Here is an 18,626-nt window from a genome sequence, read left to right as displayed (position 1 = left end):
TCTTCCAGCCCCTCATTCCTTCCAGCTGGGTCACATTCACGAGCGGCGCTTTGGAGGGGTCACTTCTTAAACAGTTCTTTGTGAGAAATGACCTGTGGCCAAATACATTTGGGACACCCTCTGCCAAGCAAGGTCCCTTTGCTTCTTGCCTCCTGGATCTTTCAGACTGAGTAGCAGGCAAGTGGCGTTTGGCCTTCTTGGAGGGACAGAAATGGATGGTACTTCCAACCTCTTGGACTTCCTAGATAAAGACAAATTATTTTGATTTTTGAATTATGTATATGGCAGCGTATCTGTGTGGTACCCTACATGTGGACAGAGAGGGTCTTGGATGCCCCGGAGCTGGAGTTACATGTGGTTGTGAGCCACTGAATGTGGGTGCTGGAAATCAAATCTGGGTTCACTGTTTAATCCTGCGTTTTCCTAAGGTCCTCAAGTCAACTGTGTTTTCAAAGCTCCTTGGTTGGGTAAGGTGAAGCAGGGAGACCTAGCTCCTTTATACGCACATACAATACACATCCCTCTATAACCAAGTAGCTAGCAACCTTGGCCCACCACCTGGGCAGGTTGCACACACTCTCCTTGAAACAATGGGATAAGCTCCTCCCCTAACAACAACTAGACAGTTTCTATTCAAATATATTCCCAGTGTGTCTTGGTATGAAGAATAGAAAGGCTGATCTGGCCTCAACTGGTTTTGGGTGTAGATGCAGGATAAGGCAAAACTGTGTCCTGGAGTAAGCTTTCTGGGAGAATCCTCTATTTTTACCGTCTTATGCCTTCGCATAACAGGGTGTGCATGGTGACAGTCAGATGCATTATGGGAAGGGGTATGCGCAGCAGAAAGCTGATTAGATGACCAAACCTATGAATTAAAACAGAACCATCCTCACCCTGCCTCTTAGAAATAAACGCTTCATTCGTTTGGGTACCATAAAAGGAAGCCCCGAACAATAGTCGGAGCCTTGAGTCTCCTCACTCATGACAGTGCGTCCCTTCCTAATCTATTACTATCTCTTCGGTCTGATTAAAGTTACTTGCTATTTTTAACTTTTTGCAAATTGGCATTAGCTCTTATTTTGAGTTCTCTGGATAAGAGGCCAAGAACCTAGAAATGCCTGATCCAACCCTGACAGCTCTGACCACCAGTAAGAAAGGTAGAACACTCACAGGTTCTGGGATTAGGATGCAACCATCTTTGGATGGGAGGGGAGCCCCGGGAGCCCCTCTTTGGTCTGTCTCACTATTTAAAGTCGTACCTGTCCAACACCGTGAAACTTTGTAGTTGAGAATGGTAGGCTTCTAGATGGGGTTACGCAGGGCTCTGATCCTTGTCCCTGGGCCAGGGGGTGCATCCTTGTCCCTGGGCCAGGGGGTGCATATATGGGAGAGACGTGTAAAATGAGTCTTGTTTTTGAGATAGGGTTTCATATCACTCAGGCTAGGCTGGCCTCAAACTCAGTATGGAGCTGAGGCTGGTTTTGAACTGATTCTCTGGCCTCCACGTGAGTGCTGAGATGCACCCGGGTGTCTTACAGACACGCACCACCACATTTGGCTTCCTGTCTTTCTCTTTCGTGCCTTGGCTCCAGGCAGATTTATTTGCTCTTGAGGAGGCTGGAGCGGCCTGTCACTAACCCAGACCTCGCAAACCGGCAGACTCAGTTTCCTCCCTCTCAGGTGTTTCTTATTTACTTTTGATTTCTTATGGAGTTAACTGTTTCCCCAACCTAGGCAGACATTTTAGTTCCCAGCACTTGGGACCCCATCTGGCCGCTCATCTCTTCTAGTTCTCCAAGGTAGGCTGGACTGGAAGGGGTGCGGGGGTGAAAACTCCAGGCATGGTTCCTGAAGTTCCCCTCTGGCCTTCTGTGTTGGAACCTGTCCTGTTCCTTCATGGCAGCTTTCTGGTCTGATGTCAGGCTCCACATTGGTCTGCTGCAGCCTGGTGTATTTCTTGTCCAGAGAACCAGTTATGTTTTCTGGGTCCTTGAGAGAAACTGCTTTCACTGGCTGTCCATGTGCTTAGCTTTGGGGGAACAAATGGGGATTAGCAGGGAGGTGGGACACGGGATAGTCAAGGACGGCTTTGGTCTCTGGAGACTGGGGAACATTCGCTTTCAACAGCTCCTAAGGTCACTATATAACCTTTGTCCTTGACCTTCAAGGGACGGAGAGTTAGTTAAAGGTGCCGCCTGGGCAGAGGGTTCCAGGTCTGAGACCAGGCACTTAATTGTCAATCAAGCTCATGCATAACACCAGGGGAAGGACAGTTTTCTTTAAAAATAGAACTACATACTGTTACAGGTTTTCTATTCCAAAGTCTCACTCACCCCTGTTGGGCTCTGTGCTAGATCCCCCTCTGGAGAGCGACCAGCCCTGACCCTGGACCCCCAGTCTCAGGTAAGTAACTCAAGACACTCAGGAACAGTCCAGAAAGGGAGGGGCTGGAAGGAGAAGAGACAAGAGTCCCGAGGGAGGAGAAGGTCTGGACTGTAGCCTCAGGCCCTGTGTGACATCACAGGTCCATGCCTTAGCCTTTGCCCAAATGTCTGTTCCTCTTCAGAAGCGGAGCTGTATAACTGTGGGTGGCTGTATTTCTCGTGTGGGTCTTGTACACCCACAACTCATCGAATGGTTTTAACGTGGAGTCTGATTATTTCCTTGCACGATGGATATTGGAACTGAGCCTCTCTGGGCACAGTGCCCTTCCCCACTCCCCAAAAGAGAAACCTTGGGGGTAAGAGTCAGGATGGATTCAAAATGTTGCCTAGTGAGTCCAGTCTAGCTAGAGGCTGATTCTGGATTCATTTGCTATGGGCTATGGTCAACAATCATCCCCTGCCTTGCCTTCCTGGGCATTTGTCCTCATCACCTTGTGGTTACCGTCTACCTCTGGTTGGCGATCACTGAGACGGATGCTTGGTGGTAGAGCCACGATGGGTAGGGCTTGGTGGAGAGGGCCAATGGGTAGAGTGGTAGGTTGAACCTGGTGCGTAGGATGATGGGTAGGGTAGAGAATACAGGCTAAAGCCTGGTGTCCTGTGAGTGTGTACAGCCCTCTTTATCTCATCCTCTCTTTTAGAAAACCCATCCCAGGACAGACTATCTGGTTCACCTTCCCTAGAGTGGCACATGTCCTCTGGTCAGAGATAATCAGAGACCCCCTTGCCTTGCCCACAGCCACAGCCACTTAGAGGTCCAGGAGAGTCCTGTTCAGGCCATTCATAAATATCTGTGAGATATTTATATTTGCTTTGTGGCAGTGAGGGGTGGGTATCTCTTCATTTTGGGTCTGAAACCACCAGCTCAGACGTGGGACATCTACTGCCATCTTCCCAATGGAAGAATGGAGGCAGTGTGGTAGTCAGAGTCCAGAGAGACAGTATACCAACCCATGTCCTTGGAATTTCTGGATCTGCCATGCCTGAAGTCTGATTTATCACTTGGCATTTTAGTTACATGAACCACTTAGTATTCTATTCTTTCTTGCCTTCTGCAATTGAGTAAAGGGGAGGGTGATGGCTGGCGTTTGGAGCCTTCCAGGGGGACAAGCTCTCCCCTTCAATAGATACCCACCTATGCTACCCTGCAGTCACTCCTCAGGCCCTGCCGTGTCATGCTGGGTGTGGCAGTTTTGTGGCTGAGGCTATGATAACAGGGTGGTCACCCTGGGATTTCTTGGTGATATCCTGGGCAGCCACAGCTATGCTATAGCCCTGTAGGCCAAGGTGTGCCTAGCCTTCAAGTTCAGGTCCACTAGCCTTGCCTAGAAAAGGGCTCCCGGACTCCAGAGAGTTAGCTTGGGTTTGGGAAATACTCAGCTCAGCAGAGCAGAACCAAGGATACTGGATCGTCTCCCTCTGATGAGAAAGCTGTGGCCTTCCTGCTCATATCCAGTCCCTGGTCAACCATGCTAGCATCAGAGGATGCAGATGGGAACACCTGGGCACGCATGTGGGCTATGTGCGTGTATGCAGCACATGGGTGTGCAGATGGGAGCCCTGCGTGCAAGGGCTACTAGTATGGCTATTGAGTAAATGTATATGAAGCTCCGGAAGGTGAGAGTTGAGCAATGGTGCCATATGAGTGTGTGTGTGTGTGTGTGTATGTGTGTGTGTGTGTGAGAGAGAGAGAGAGAGAGAGAGAGAGAGAGAGAGAGAGAGAGAGAGAGATAGAAAGAGAAAGAGAGAGAGAGAGAGAGAGAGAGAGAGCCTAGCTATACAGACTTGGTTTGTGTGGATGCAGGCTTCACCCGGTGACGGTGGATGAGGCACGAGGTGGCCACGGAGAGCTGTAGCCTTACTAGTGTCTTGTTCTCCCCCTTCCTGTGTCCATCTGTAATGACTCAGTCACTGTGTGGCTTTGCCTGCCAACAGTTGTGGCTTCCCAGTGTGAAGTCCTCCTCTGCTCACAGAGCCTGCTTGGCAGGAACCAACACTGTGAAAGGGACACTGTGAGGTGCTGCTGAGAGTCAGGTATGAGTGACACAGGTCTGTCACCTGAGGAAACCTGACTTCAAGGCATGGTGTGCCATGTCTCTTGGAGCGCCAGTGGTATAGAACTTGGTGCCCAAATCCTCCCAGGCTTCCTTCCCCTCCTTTCGCTGCGCTGAGGCTATGTCCCTAACCAGTCCTTTGGACAGTATGGCTCTGCTCCAGGGTCTGGTCCTGCTTCCTCCCGTCATACCATATGGATGCTGGACCATCGCATCCCATCTCCTGGGGATCCCAGACACCTCGCTGTTCTCCTAAGGTCTGTTTTCTGGAAAGAGAGGAGTCAGACTCCTTGTAGGATCCTGCAGTCTCGAGCATGATGCCCACAGCCCATGGAGTGTGTGGATGTGTTTAGAATGAGTGTCGGTGTAGGTGGGTGGTCTGGGTGGGAGTCCGCACGTGGCTGGAACCATCACCGTGAAGGAGGAAGAGCCCCAGAGTGGAGCATTGTAACATAGAACAGAGGGGGAACAGAGGGGTAAGTGTTTTGCATATAGAGCCAACAGGAATTCCCAGAAATGGGGACCGAGGGAGTCTCCTCTAGAAAGGGAGTGAACAGGTTCAATCTCACAGAACATTTCAGTGGCAGAAGACAAGCCCAGGATCCAAGTGTCAAGTTCAGCATACAACTCTGAGTGTCCCACGGCAGGAGTTTCCTCATTCTAGGGTGGACTCTGTGACAAGGAACAGTGGCGGCAGGGAGCCAGCAGGTGGCAGTGTAGGCTTGAGTGTGGACCGTGCTGGACGGCAGACCTACATTTCTCCAGCAGGGACATGGAATTTCCAGAAGGTGCCTGTGGGTCCATCTCACAACTGCCCCCCTCCCGCTTGTGTAGGATGACACCCCAATTTCAGGGCGTGATCTTGGGGGCTCAGCTGATGCTAGGGCACTGAAATTCTAGTGAAAGGGAAACATGTCCAAGAAAGGAAGTCAGGTTCCTTACTGTAAACAGGTCACCAGGCAAAGCCTCCATCTGAAGGGCGATAGGAAAGGGGAGTGCTTCTGCAGAGGGGAGCAAAAAGCATATTTCTGTCTGAATGCCATTTCCTATTTTTCTTGGCAAGATAAGCTTTTGGAGTACAGAAGGCCAAAAGGTGGTACCTGGTGTGCTTGGAATCAAGTCCCGAAATTGGTGGCTCCGTCGTGTTCACACTGACATCAGACAGGCCTCAGAGAAGTTACACCAGGTTTCACAAAAACATAAGAAGGGGGCTGGGGAGTTGGATCAGTTGGCAAAGTGCCTGCTGAGCAAGCATGAGTTTAGGTCTCTAGTTCCCCAGAAAATGCCAGATGCAATAGCATAGGCTGGGAGGTGGAGGCAGGAGGTTTGGGGGACCTGGCTAGCTAGACTAATAGGTATCTCCAGGAACTAGAGAAGCAGAGGGTTACATAGAAAAAATCTTGTTTCAAAAAACAAAACAAAACTGATAAATAAAAGCAGAGGAACACAAAAGGAACTCCTATAAAACTGACCACACAAACACCCCTGGCTACCCGGGCACAACCTGGCCTCACTGGCTCAAACCTGAGGCATAGCCAGCTGGGCTTGTCAATATTCAGAGGCAGATTTAACATTGTTTCCATTTAGGGGGTCCCTTTCCTCTCAATTGGCAGCCATCCGGAGCCTCAGTGCACGCCTTTGAAAGTTACTTCTCTCTGCATCTTTGTTGATACGATGTATTTATTTTGAACACAGTAACGATACATTGCTGCTTCTTCAGCCTGATCCAGGAAGGCAAAAAGCTGTTCTGTAGATTCCCTCCGACATGATGAGTAGGCAGGGATGGTTTTTCTCTCCCCCCACCCCCAGCACTTTCCAGAGCCACAGAAACAGACTGCATTTCTTAAAAAGCTTCTCGTCCCTGGGGTGCATCTGAAAGGCGATACAGTACAACAGACATAGTTCTTCCTAGAAAGCAGTACGCCAGCAAGGTGGGCAGAACCACTTGTAAACACAGTTCCCTCTCCCAGGTGGAGACTGTGACTCCAGCAGGCTGCTCACAGGATGCTACAGAACGGTGGGTGGGTCCCTTTCAGCTCTGCATCAGAATAAATGCTATTTCTATAGAAAATAGAATTCAAGATAGCCATTCTTGTCACCCTCTGCTGAAGAAAGGGATTGCTGGATTTTCTTAGCCCTTCGTTGGAGAGGTTGAAATGTGGGAAGAGGGTCAATGGGGGGGGGGGTCTGCTGCTTCGGGATGAACGACAGACAAAAGGTGGGGAGTGGGGGAAGCTGGGTGTCTTGCTCCCTGCCAGCGACAGTGCCAGCAGGACACTCCTCAAAGATGCTTAGTCATCACCTTGGGCAAGCTGGGTTTTCAAAGATCACCTCTGTCACCTTATATAGTCTTATAGTCTTTGATGGAGTTTGCTGGAGTTCACAGGCCAGGATCTGAAACCTTCTCCAGCCAGCTGTCTCCACATACTTCTTTCTGCAACAGGATGCTGGCAGCAGACACTAGTCTGCTCAGAGTGGCATGGTGGTTTTTTTTTTCTTTCCCCCATGGGGTCCATATTCCTTTTATTTTTGTCTGTGCATATGTCCCAGAGAGGCAAGGCCCCAGCCGTCACCCCGGATGTCAGCACTGGCTCCTAGAGTAGCTTGAACGCTCTCAGGCTCAGGCTGCCAGGGCTGGCTGGGCATTGACTGAGCAATGGGCCATTCTGTGCCTAGAATAGTGTCTGGGTAGCACTGGGATGAGACTACCCATGTCTTGTCTTCCTTGAACTCCCAGTCCTGGTATGGGCACGGGAAGACCCGTGACCCTCCTCCATGACCCATGCCCGTGGGCCTGTGCTCCCCCTGTACTTTGGGGTGGGTGTCTGAGATAACCCACTAGCACCGCCACGCTGAGGACATTGAGACAGCAAGGGGCTCAATGGGCTGTGAGAACCTCCAGGTCATGCCTAAGCCACCAGACCTGTTCCTCCACCCTGTAAGTGGCGGGATGGTGACACTGGGGGCTCTTCTGCCCTGGAGTTGAAAGATAGGCACAGTGCGTAGAGGGGCCTCATTGGGACCTGTCTCGGCTCCCAGTGGGACAAGCCCCGGGGTAGGGCTTGTGGCAGCAAGTGGACCAAGCAGTTCCTGCAGGAGAAGCAGATTGTGGCCACAGCCTAGAGGAAGCTGGGGAGAGGGAAGAAAGTAGGGCTTCCTACCTCACCTCTGCCCAGCACTGTTCAGAGAGGCACTACCTACCATCAGGTGCAAGGCTGGGGTCGGGGGAGAGACACCAGATGGGGAACACTTCCTCTAAAGAAAACCTTCCCAGGTAAGTTTTGTAGTAGCGGGACCTGTGTCTATGCAGGTGTCTCTATGTGTGTGGTATGTGTCTGTGTGTACACTTAAGAGTATGCCAGTGTATGTGTGTAATCGTATATGCATGTGCGCGAGTTGTATGTGCACCTGTGTGCCCGGAGGAGATAGGATAGCCTTGAAGGACCAGTGGGACTTACTGGCTGGGTCACTCACACAATCCTCTCAGGGCTGCCGGTTGGAGCCTGGGTTGGGGTAGTTGAGCCCTGGGAGTTCGCTGGCTGTGGTTCTGGTCCTGGCAGTGGCAGCAGGTCAGATGGGGAGCCTGCTCCACACACAGCTTCGTAAGGTGGCAGCGTGTCCATGGAGACAGTGTGGAGGTCACTCTGGCCCTGGGTCCTCTGCTCCTGCTGATGGTGGCTGTGGCTGCTGCCTGAGTCCAGGACACCATTCAGCGTGGGGCAGGAGCCGGTCAAGGAGTAAGGTGGCGGTGCATCTGTGGGGACGTACAGCTGAGTGGCCCCTGGTCCCACGCACTCCTCATAGCTGTGAGAGAAGAGGTTTTCACTCAGGGGTTATGGATCCTGAGACCTTAGGGCAAGTGGAAGAGTCTGTTCTGTGTGCTGAGGCGCTGCCCTCACTGTGGAAGATGGCCGGCTTCACACATGCTGGAGACTACACCTGTCCCCCCAGGGAGGACGGTCTGACACCCTTGAGACACGGGTCCTGGGTCTACTTTACCTCACAACCGGTGTGAACCCAAGCGAGTCCCTACACCTCTCTCTCTCTCTCTCTCTCTCTCTCTCTCTCTCTCTCTCTCTCTCTCTCTCTCTCTCGGGGTTTTAGATTCCCTGGAGCAAGAGCAGCCCCTAGTTAGGACCAGGCTGGGCACTGTGAACGGGCCAGGTAGGACCCCCTGAAATGTGTCTATTGCTGTCTTTGAGGTTTCAGAAGGAGCCCCTGGGGCCCCTGAAACCGCGGTTGTGGGGCTAAGAGCACCTGCTGCTTCTCCTAGCTCCCCTGGTGGGAGGGAAATGACATGTCTGCCAGACACAGGGTCTGCAGTGGGAGGTGAGGGGACTCTGACCCCCTGCTCTAATGATGGTGACTGCGCCGTCACTTTGCAGGGATGCCCTAGTGAAGGCTGGCCATGATAATTCCTGTCCCAGTGGATGGGGCTTGGAATCTGGGGCTCTAGATGCCCCACTCGAGGAGCAGAGGCCTAGTGTCCAGCCAGCTTCCTTCTATGCTCCTCCCTTGCCCTTACCACTGCCCCTGAGTCTCCTGGAGCAGTAGACGTAACTCCTTCAGGCTTCACCGTCTATTTCCTTGTGCAGAGTAGGATGGGCCACCCAATTTACTGGATTTTTCTTGGTGGGATGAATGCACTGTGAGTAGCTGAGGACATGGTTCAGAGTGGGACCAGAACCCTATAGCTCTGAAGGGTGTGCCCTGGGGACAAGCCCACCTCCCTGTCCCCCAAGGAGTTCAGCTGCTTTAGCCTGTATGAGGAAGGAACTGGGCCCTATAGGGTGCCCCTCAGTCCTTGTGACCCATATAAAGTACAGGGCTAACAGGGGCTACTTTGATTGATGTAGGAGCTGTACAGGGATGGAGTCTGTGAGGAGTGGGGGGGGGTCTCTGTGAGTCAGAGCTGCTGTCTAGGTTCCTATTAGACAGGGGTAGGTTGATGATAGCCTACCTGCCTGGGATAACTGAGATTGGGACCCGGATGGCCTAGGGCAAAAAGGGTGCAGAAGGCAGGGACAGGATTGGAAATGCAGGGTTGCATGCACACCATTGACACCCAACAGATGACAGGGGCTAGCCAAGCCTGGGGACTCCGTGGCTGCCCCTGCAATGTCTGAGAAAGACTGATCTCGGGGTAGGCATGGATTCCAGGGGTCACAAATAGGAGCACCACAGATTTCCTCCCTAAATGGACACTGATTCTATGGTCATAATCTTGAACATCCCACCATTCCCACTCCCAGGGAGATCCCTAGAGGGACTTATAGGGGCTCCCCACAACTGTCATGAGACCACCCCAAATCTACAAGACTCTATTTCCATCACTCATTACCCTGAAGAATCCCAGCTGGTCTCTGTAGTCCCTCCTGGTGACATTTCCTGAGTCATGTCCATCCTCAAGGGGACTTGCTTAGTCAGAGAGCAGAGGCTGTAACCATGCCCACTGGAATCCATTTGTATTTACACACGGGGAGCTGAGGTTCTTTCCATGGGTGGGAGATCTTTGGATCCAGAAAGCCCACTTCTCTCCCCACCATGAGGCCTCCTTACCCTGGTGGAGAATCTGGGTACAGCTCCCTGAGCACTGTGACATCCACATCGCCATCAGAGCTGATATCCAAGGGCAGATGCCAGTCTTCGGCAGGGCTACAGGCGTAGGGCATCCTGCGGCTGGAATGGCTGTGCATATAACTGCCAGAAGCTGCAGAGAACAGAAGCACAGGCAGCGCTAGGGACTTCCCTCACGGTAGCAGTCTGTCTGAGGCTGGGAAGTCCCCACATGACCCCACCCCCTTACCAGGCACGGCTGCCCCTCCTGAGCAACACCACCAGAAGGTGGGCACTGGGGGCTGAGTCACAGGGAGGAGACAAGGCTGGACCTATCCTGACGAGCTTCCAGGATGGACGACAGCTTAGCCCAGGGCAGCCTTGGCACGGGGTGGGCTAAGCTTTGATAAGTTAGAACCCGACAGTGGGGGAAGAGACATGTGCTCAGCACACACGTGACTCTAGAGACTAGTCCCCACTCCCAGTACAGACTTCTCCTTACTCCCGGTCCAACAGCAATGGAAGAATCTAGATCAGGAACCATAGCCACAGGTCCAATTCCGGGATTATTCATGGGGACCGAGAAAACACTCAGAGGAATATATTGCAGACATATCCATTCATTATTGGCAGCTCCGCCCATCTGGCAGGTCATGACCCTTATTATGTCCTCCACATTGCCTATATTTTTAAGGTTTTCTACAATAAGTGCATATTACTTTTCTACTAGAAGAAAAATAAACCCAATAACAGGCTGTGCAAAGGAGCTGAGCCGAGATTTATCCCCCTTTCAGGGTGTCGGCTAAAATATGGAAGCTTTGGAGTCATGTAGGAGAAGAGAGCCAGGAGAGACAAGACAAACAGCAGAACAGAAGCTAGGCCAGGGCCACGGGGCGCTGGAGCTGGGGTCCTGCACCGCCAGAGTTGTCCAGAGGAATTTCTGGGCTCCGGCAGGGTGGAGCCACTTGCAGAGTTGGAGGTTGCTGCACCTCCTTCTGTATCACCTCCCCTCTCCCAGTACCCCTACTTTGGAACTCTAGTTCTCACTCTGGTCCCAAGCCTTGCCACAAAGACTCATGAAGATCACTTCTTCCATGGCCTCTGTAAAACCTCCTTTGGTCTGGGTGCAGGTAGGGTGAACCACATACAGCCTCTGCTCTCGTGGATGTTACCCCTGTGACTGAGGCTAGAGGCGTGGCTATAAGGGCAAGGAAGAAGGGGTTTCCCATGTCACTTTCCTGGTAGGGATGAGGGGGGCTGGAGATGTTTCCCAAGGGAAGTGAGCAGCTTTTGAGTCAGGCCTGGGCATCTTTAGAACTGCGGTTGGGCAACAGGGAAAGGGTGGGTGCTGAAGGAGCAATGCCAGGTGCATGGAGGGGGCAGGAGGTGCTGAGTGGGAGGAGCAGGAGGGCATGAGGGATGTACTGGGTCTACCTAGCACCATCCTGAGGTGAGGGATAGTTAAAGTGGTACCTGGACTCCTCATAGGAGCATCGGTCATGTCTTCCTGGTCTGAGCTCTACTCTTGTCTGCTAGGGAGAACTTAGCCCCTGGGGTGACTCGGGGCCTGGGCTGGCTGTCCATGCAAACCTGCTGACTTTTCTTCTTAATCCTAGCTAGTTTGGAGCATGTCACTAACTGGTCGTCTTTCTTCTATTGTGACAGATGACACCCCTCCCAGTGCTGTCTAAGGTCTGGCTTCTTGCTTCTCTCTAGACTTTCCCAGAGGAGCAACATCTAGGTCTGAATGGCCCTTGGCACCTAAGTGTCTGTTGAACCTCGTCATAAGCCCACAGGTGCCCCTTTAGGACTGTGCGGGGGGTCAGTCCGAGTGCACCCAGGTCAGTGACCAGGGCTCACATCTCTAATCTGCCTCTTGCAAGAGGATGGTCCCAGGTCCATTGCTCAACTGCTCCAATCTCAATTTTGGATCAGCAAATCGGGGGTGGGGAGCAGAGCTAGCGACTCAAGACTGAGGAGAATTTTTGCATCAGATAATGCAAAGGAAGGTCCGGGCATCCGCAGGTGATCTTATCCGCCGGCCTGTGTCAGCTTCAGGTGCTGACAGGTGGTCCTCTGTGTTAGCTTCAGATGTTCCTTAACTGCTCACAGGTGGCCCACCCCTGCTGGCTCTTCCTTGCTCTCAGGCTCTTCTTGTCTTGGATGAGGAAGGTCTTTCAGGTCTCACACAACACTTCAGCGACAGCGGGAAACCCCTCAGAGGCCTGCACCCCATGAATCAAGCTGCCTTTTTTCTTCCCAACTGGGGGCAGGTGGGCTTTACGCTGGGTAGTGGCCCTGGCTGCCCCTGTGCAGACTCCTGCGGGCCTTGTTCCTGCCATGGAACACTGTCTCAGAATTGGACCTTTCTGCTTCATTTAGATAATGGGTGGTCTCCGTCAGGAATGAGACAGTCAGGTGGCCATGTTCTATAAAAGTTCATGAATTCTGACATGATGGACGCTCCGGGGACTGGTCCCTCTGCCCCAGAGTCTCCACTGTGTGACAAGATACCCTGAGATAATGTGTTCTTTTTTTTCCTTTGTGGGCTCTCAGTAGTAGATTTTCACCGATCGTTCATTCCAATACCCACCCTCCCACCCATCTATGCATATACCTGCTTATTCTACCACGCTCCGCCTGGGCCTTCAGTTCTCATTTATCCATCTTTCCACCCTTACTCACCCAGTCCATCTCTCTCAAGCAAGCATTGCCACTCAACCCACCTATATATCCACCCTCCTGCTCCCCATTTATCTATTTTCCCACTGGTCTATCCATCATCCTTATTTTTCCATCCATTTATCCACAGGTCTATGCATTTAATCCCTTTTGCGCCCAGTCCTCTGCTGGCCTACTCCACCCACAAGTCCCTCTCTCTATTCATTCATTCATTCATTCATTCATTCATCTGTCTTTCTCTCATTTATTTCTCCTCTCATCCATGTCTCCACGTATCCACTCACCTACCCACCCACCCCTTTCTTATCCATCTACATTACTTATCCCTATATTTATCCACCCATCCACCTATCTCTTCCCATATTCATTCATTCATCCACCTACCCATCCTTTCATTTCTCTACCCATCTCTCCTTACTCATCTTTACTCACCCATCTCTCTATTTGTCTATCTACTATCTATCTTTCTACCCACCCACCAGCCAACCATCTCTCCATCCATCCTAGCCTCCACCTACCCACCTACCTCTGCTTACCCACAAATCCATCTATCCATCCATCCATCCATCTCTCCATCCATCCATCCATCCATCCATCCATCCATCCATCCATTGCATCCAGATGCCAGCTGAACCTCTGTTAGCACAGCATGAACGAACAGTGACAGTGGCTGAGGAGTATGACATACTCTCCATCTGGCCTTCAGCCTCTCCCTAAGTCCTTCTCTTGGTAGACTACAGGTCTTTCATGATGTGGAGGACATGATAGTGGACCAGGATACTTTTGTGATCCCATGGCAGAGCCACCCCCCATCCAGACACCTCCTTAAGTCAGTCACAGTGGCCAGAGCTCACCTTGGCCCTGCTCGTATTCTCGGTGTCGGCGCCGGCGGTGGCGGTGATGGTGATGGTGGCGGCGGTGGCGATGGTGGTGTCGCTGGATCCGGGCCTGTCGGTCCCTTCTGATGCTTCCCACGATGATGGTAATGCAGGAGAGGGTGATGACCACACCTATGACAGCGCTTGCCACCAGCACCGGAGAGACCAGCAGGTGGTTGTGCTCAGAGCTCTCGGAGAATGTGGTGGGGTAGAAGTAGCTGGTGCGGTTGTATCGTGCTACTGCGGACAGAGAGAAGGGACACTGAGCTGGGTCCCAGGCCTGCCACACACCTTCCTCCTTCAACCCTGCCACCCTGGGAGTCATTTATCCCTAAATAAATGGAGGACAGTCAGGATCAGGCTTTTCATCTTGGTCGCTTTTGCTGTGGGGGAGGGGAGCACTATGGGGGCTTCTGGTGCGTGCAGGTTACCCTCCTTCATTTCTTCTGGACCTCTGCTCCAGGAGCCCCACTAGCCACAGATAGGAAAACCCAGACAGGGCAATGGACCTGCTCAAGGCAGAGCAGAGGCTCAATCCCAAGAATCTTTCCCAAAAGATGTCAGGTCGAAACAGCTTTACCAAAGTCTTGAGAAGGGGTAAGTGTAGTGGCATTCATTTGTATTTTAATAAACAAAGCTTGCCCGAGGATCAGAAAAGTAAAACATCCACACTGACCGGCCTTGCAGACCCAGTAGCCACACTAGCTTGCCGTAGAAACCAGGCAGTAGTGGTTCATGCCCTTAATCCCAGAACTAGAGAGGATCATAAAGTGGGAGGAGGCAGCTTTCAGTCTCAGTCTCATTCTGAGATTCCTGGAGGCAGGATCACCATTTTCAGACTGAGGTCAAGGTAAGAACCAGTGGCTGACTTCTTTGCTTTTCTGGTCTTCAGGTTGCACCCCAATATTTGCCTCTGAGTTTTTATTAATGGCATCAGTAAGGCAGAGTATAAGGACTTGGGGCAAGGGTCTCAGCGAGGGGTATAAATCAGCCATAGCAGCCACAGGTACCTGCCACATGGTGCAGGGAGAGCCATCGTCTTAGTGAGCACCACTGAATTCCTCCAGCTCACTGAGGGTGGGGTGCAAGTATCCCTCATCAAGGCGGATGGGGCTCAATGCTGAAAGAGTCCATCCCATAGTTGACTAGTTACCATGTGGCAGACTGATGTGGAAATGTGGCCCCCGCGTCCAGAGGTTCCTCTCTAGCATCCCTGGCCCTTGGTGGGGACCTTTCCTGAGGTGTATCCCCAACCTCTGGACAATAGTGGGGCACAGATTCTCAGACTTATTGGACCTTAGAGGCATGGCAAGCATGATGGGAAGTCAGTTCATTCTCGGACCCTGTTCTGAGCGGGGTTTCCACTTGTCTGCCCACGGTCCATGTTAGGTGCACCTGGTGACTAGAACTGTAGGAGGTTTCCAGGCCTTGCATTTGATAACCCTTTGTGTCCTTACATCCAGCAACCAGGCCGGGTATATCAAAGGTGCCTAATATGTGTATGGTGTGAGTGGATCCAGAGAGGGTTTTAGTTGCTTTGGAGGCACGAGGCTTCTGTCTTGGGTGGGGCAAACAAGTGGAGTTTGAATGGCGACCTGCCTGGGTGGTTGCAGAAAATCCATGTGATGGTCTCTACATCCTCCATTCAACGGTGACTGCTTTTCTCTTCAAATTCCTTCCCAGCACGTACCCTAAAGCCCCAGCACACTCAGTGCCCAGCAAGGACAGGTGGGTAAGGGAAGAACGGGGGAGCTTAATTGGGCCTGGAACACACTGGGCAGCAGTATGGGCTCACACCGGGAGCTTTGCAGCGTTTGCTCATCACCAGTAGGGGTGTGTGTCACTGTTATCCGTGCCTGATACACTTTGATTGTTGAAGTTCAGTATTAAAATCCCCCCTCGTGGGATGGACACCCCATGGTCCTAGTTGGGCATGCATGCCTCTCCTTGGACCCCATTTCTTGTGTGTGTATATGTGTGTGTGTGTGCGCGCGTGCGCACGCGTGCGTGCACATGTGAGCATGTGGAAACCCGAGGGTGTGGCCCATAATCATCTTCTATCACTCTTTCACCTTATTTATCAAAGCAGGGTCTCTCAATCAAACCCAGAGCTTGCTGATACGGCCCCCATAGGCTTATGTATTTGAGTGCCTGGTCATTAGGGAGTCACACTAGTTGGCAGGGATTAGGAGGTGTGGCCTTGTTGAAGTAGGGGTGGCCTTTGAGGAGGTGTGTCACTGGGGGTGGGCTTCAGGGCTTCCAATGCTCAAGCCAGGTCCAGTGGCTCTTCCTCTCTCTTCTTGCTGTCTGCTGATCTGGATATAAACCTCTCGCTCCCTCTTAGCACTGTGTCCGCCTGCACACCACCATGCTTCCCTCCATAAGGTTAACGTACTAAAGCTCTGAACTGTAAACCAGCCTCAATCAAATGTTTTCGTTATAAGAGTTGCCATGGCTGGGTGGTGGTGGCGCATGCCTTTAATCCCAGCACTCGGGAGACAGAGGTGGGTGGATCTCTGTGCGTTCAAGGCTACCCCGAACTACACAAGACTGAATCAGCCTAGAAGAGAAACAGAGCCAAGTGGTGGTGGCTCACACCTGTAATCGCAGCACTTGGGAGGTGGAGATGGGAAGGGATATGGCTGGGCAGAGACAGGAATATAAGACAGGAGGAGACAGGAACTCAGCATTCAGTCTGAGGATTTATAGAGACAGGGTCTTGTTCCCTTATTTCTGAGGATTTCAGAGAGGTAAGAATTAGCGGCTGGCTGCTCTGCTTCTCTGATCTCTCAGCTTTCACCCACTAATATCTGACTCCAGGTTTTATTACTAAGACCAATTATAATTTGTGCTACAAATGAGAGAGAGAGAGAGAGAGAGAGAGAGAGAGAGAGAGAGAGAGAGAGAGAGAGAGAGGGAGAGGGAGAGGNGGGAGGGAGGGAGGGAGGGAGGGGGGGAGGGAGGGGGGGAGGGAGGGAGGGAGGGAGGGAGGGAGGGAGAAGGTGATGAAGTGCAAATCAGAGCCACAGTGAGATTGGCTTCGCACTCACTTGGATGGGATAATCGGTGGGATATATAACACCAAGTGCTTCGGAGGGATGAGAATCTTATAAACTGCTCACGGGATGTACACACTATTGTCTGTTTTCTGAAAGCACCCTGGTCCTTCCCAAATGACTAAACATGATTTCAGATGACCCAGCTGTCACCTCCTCGGCATATGCCAGGAAAATGAAAACACATCTGTGCAAATTAATATTCAAAAGGATATCACAACAACCCCCAAAGGTGGAACAAAGGCTTCTTCTTTCTCGGTCTTTAGATTTCCCCTTAAAACCCACCCCCTCAGAGACCGCCAAATTTGAAGATCCAGGGGTGTTACCAGTAGATATGGGACCTTTGGGAGGTGGAGCCTCATGTGAGATCTGTTAGTCACTGAGGATACGTCCTCCAGGAAGATTGAGAGTTTCTGGTGGGCTCTCTGCTCTGATCAGAGATCTGTGCACCAATGCACGTTCCCCACCACCGTCACCCACGTCGTGAGGCAGGGCAGTCAAGGAGTGGCTAAGGCTTCCCTATGGTATTTGCACTTGGAACTGTCAAAATCGTAAGCTAAAGGAACCTCGTATTTTATAACATTAGCTGCCTCGTACACACAACCAGGGCAGAGTGACTTTACCCAGCCACAGAGCAAATAAAACACGTGTGTTCTTCAAATGTCACTTACTGCGATCTCTCAAATCTCACTTATTCATTTGTTTACTTATTTATTACGACATTGTGTCGTTGGGCTCCCTTACTAGTGTGTTAGCCCCTTGAAGACAGACTTCCTTCCCATCTGCCTTGCCTGGCTCACTGAATCTGCACCTGGTCAAAGGGCAGGCACATAATAAATGCTCATTAAATATCCGCAGGATGACGGAATGAACCGAGGTGGACTTGGTTGGCTCTCTGATTTCCCTTAGGCTGGAATCCAGTTTCTCTTCTGTTTAACAGCTTGAATTTTAGACAAAGTACCAACTTCTCATTTTAACTGTCAGCTATTGTTTTTTCTTTTCTTTTTCTTCAAGATGCAGACGAAAGATGAAACACCCCTCCACCCACCCACCCCCACTCCAAAGGGATAATTTTAAAACTGTGTTGTCCGACCTCAACTTCGAGCAAATCCACAGCATGCTTTCCACCACTCTGTGTCTGTGCCAGTGACAGGCACTACTAATAGATCATGATTCTTCTCCGTTCGGTAGTCTTAGCATCCTTTTCCACGCGGTACTCCATGCAATGACTTGAGCTGCCCAGAGCCAGTCATGAAATCTAGCTTTGAGCCATCAATCATTCAGCGTGATACAATACGCCATGCTGTCCCTCCTAAACCAATGGCGATGCTCTTGCTCTCACCTTCAGAGTCAAGGGCAGAGAGTGTGGTTTCTGGGACTTAAGCTACGGGGGGGGGGGGGGGGACAGAGAGCTGAGGGCAAGAATCTTGCTCCTAGGGGGGCTCTAAACTGTCCCGTCCTGAACCCATATGTGGGGCATGTTGGGGACACATTAGTCACATCCTGATCTAAAGCAGATGCACACGATACTAGAAAGCTGTTGCTGTCAGAGCTGCAGGCACCTAGGCTGTAGACGGAGGGGTGTGTGTGTGTGTGTGTGTGTGAGTGTGCACGTGTGTGTATATATGCCTTGTCCAGTTGTCCCTCCCTCCACCTTCCACGGCAGGAGATGAGAGCCATGCCTTGTCTGCAGACTCCAGGCTCATCATGGGTTGGGTGGGAGAGGGCATCATCTCCCATGCCCACAGATAAAGCCAGTTGGCGCCAGTGTCTCTTGCGTGGCTGGCTGGGACATTAATCTCCCGGTCACCATCACCCACAGAGGAGGCTCTGCTTTAAATTATGGGAGCAAGGCTCGCCATTTCCAAATGCAGGGCCATTTTATCAAGAAGATAAATTTGCCTGCAGAGCAAAACCATGACAGCCCCCCTTCAAACCTCTGCCTCCCTGTCCCTT

The 18,626-nt window shown here is 51.6% G+C and overlaps 1 protein-coding gene across 2 annotated transcripts in view; it reads right to left on the bottom strand.

Annotated features, from left to right (window-relative positions):
- Positions 1-6,000: 6,000 nt before the first annotated feature.
- Positions 6,001-18,626, bottom strand: part of Bean1 (brain expressed associated with NEDD4 1) — a 38,040-nt gene continuing 25,414 nt past the window's right edge. Inside the window, exons 2-4 of one of the 2 annotated variants that reach the window (XM_050144452.1) lie at positions 13,591-13,854; positions 10,058-10,208; positions 6,001-8,302 (exon numbers count right to left, since the gene is read on the bottom strand). In XM_050144452.1, the coding sequence (XP_050000409.1) occupies positions 7,969-8,302; positions 10,058-10,208; positions 13,591-13,854 (749 nt within the window). In that variant the 3' untranslated portion in view covers positions 6,001-7,968. The remainder of the gene's footprint in view (positions 8,303-10,057; positions 10,209-13,590; positions 13,855-18,626) is intronic. The other variant, XM_050144451.1, reaches the window with a different exon arrangement.

The sequence above is a fragment of the Alexandromys fortis genome, unplaced genomic scaffold (assembly GCF_014885135.2).
Source record: "Alexandromys fortis isolate MF-2015 unplaced genomic scaffold, M_Fortis_MF-2015_v1.1 scaffold_1, whole genome shotgun sequence".
NCBI classification, from domain to species: Eukaryota; Metazoa; Chordata; class Mammalia; order Rodentia; family Cricetidae; genus Alexandromys; species Alexandromys fortis.
The sequence above is the reverse complement of the archived record's forward strand: the minus strand, read 5'-3'. Positions and strand labels throughout refer to the sequence as shown.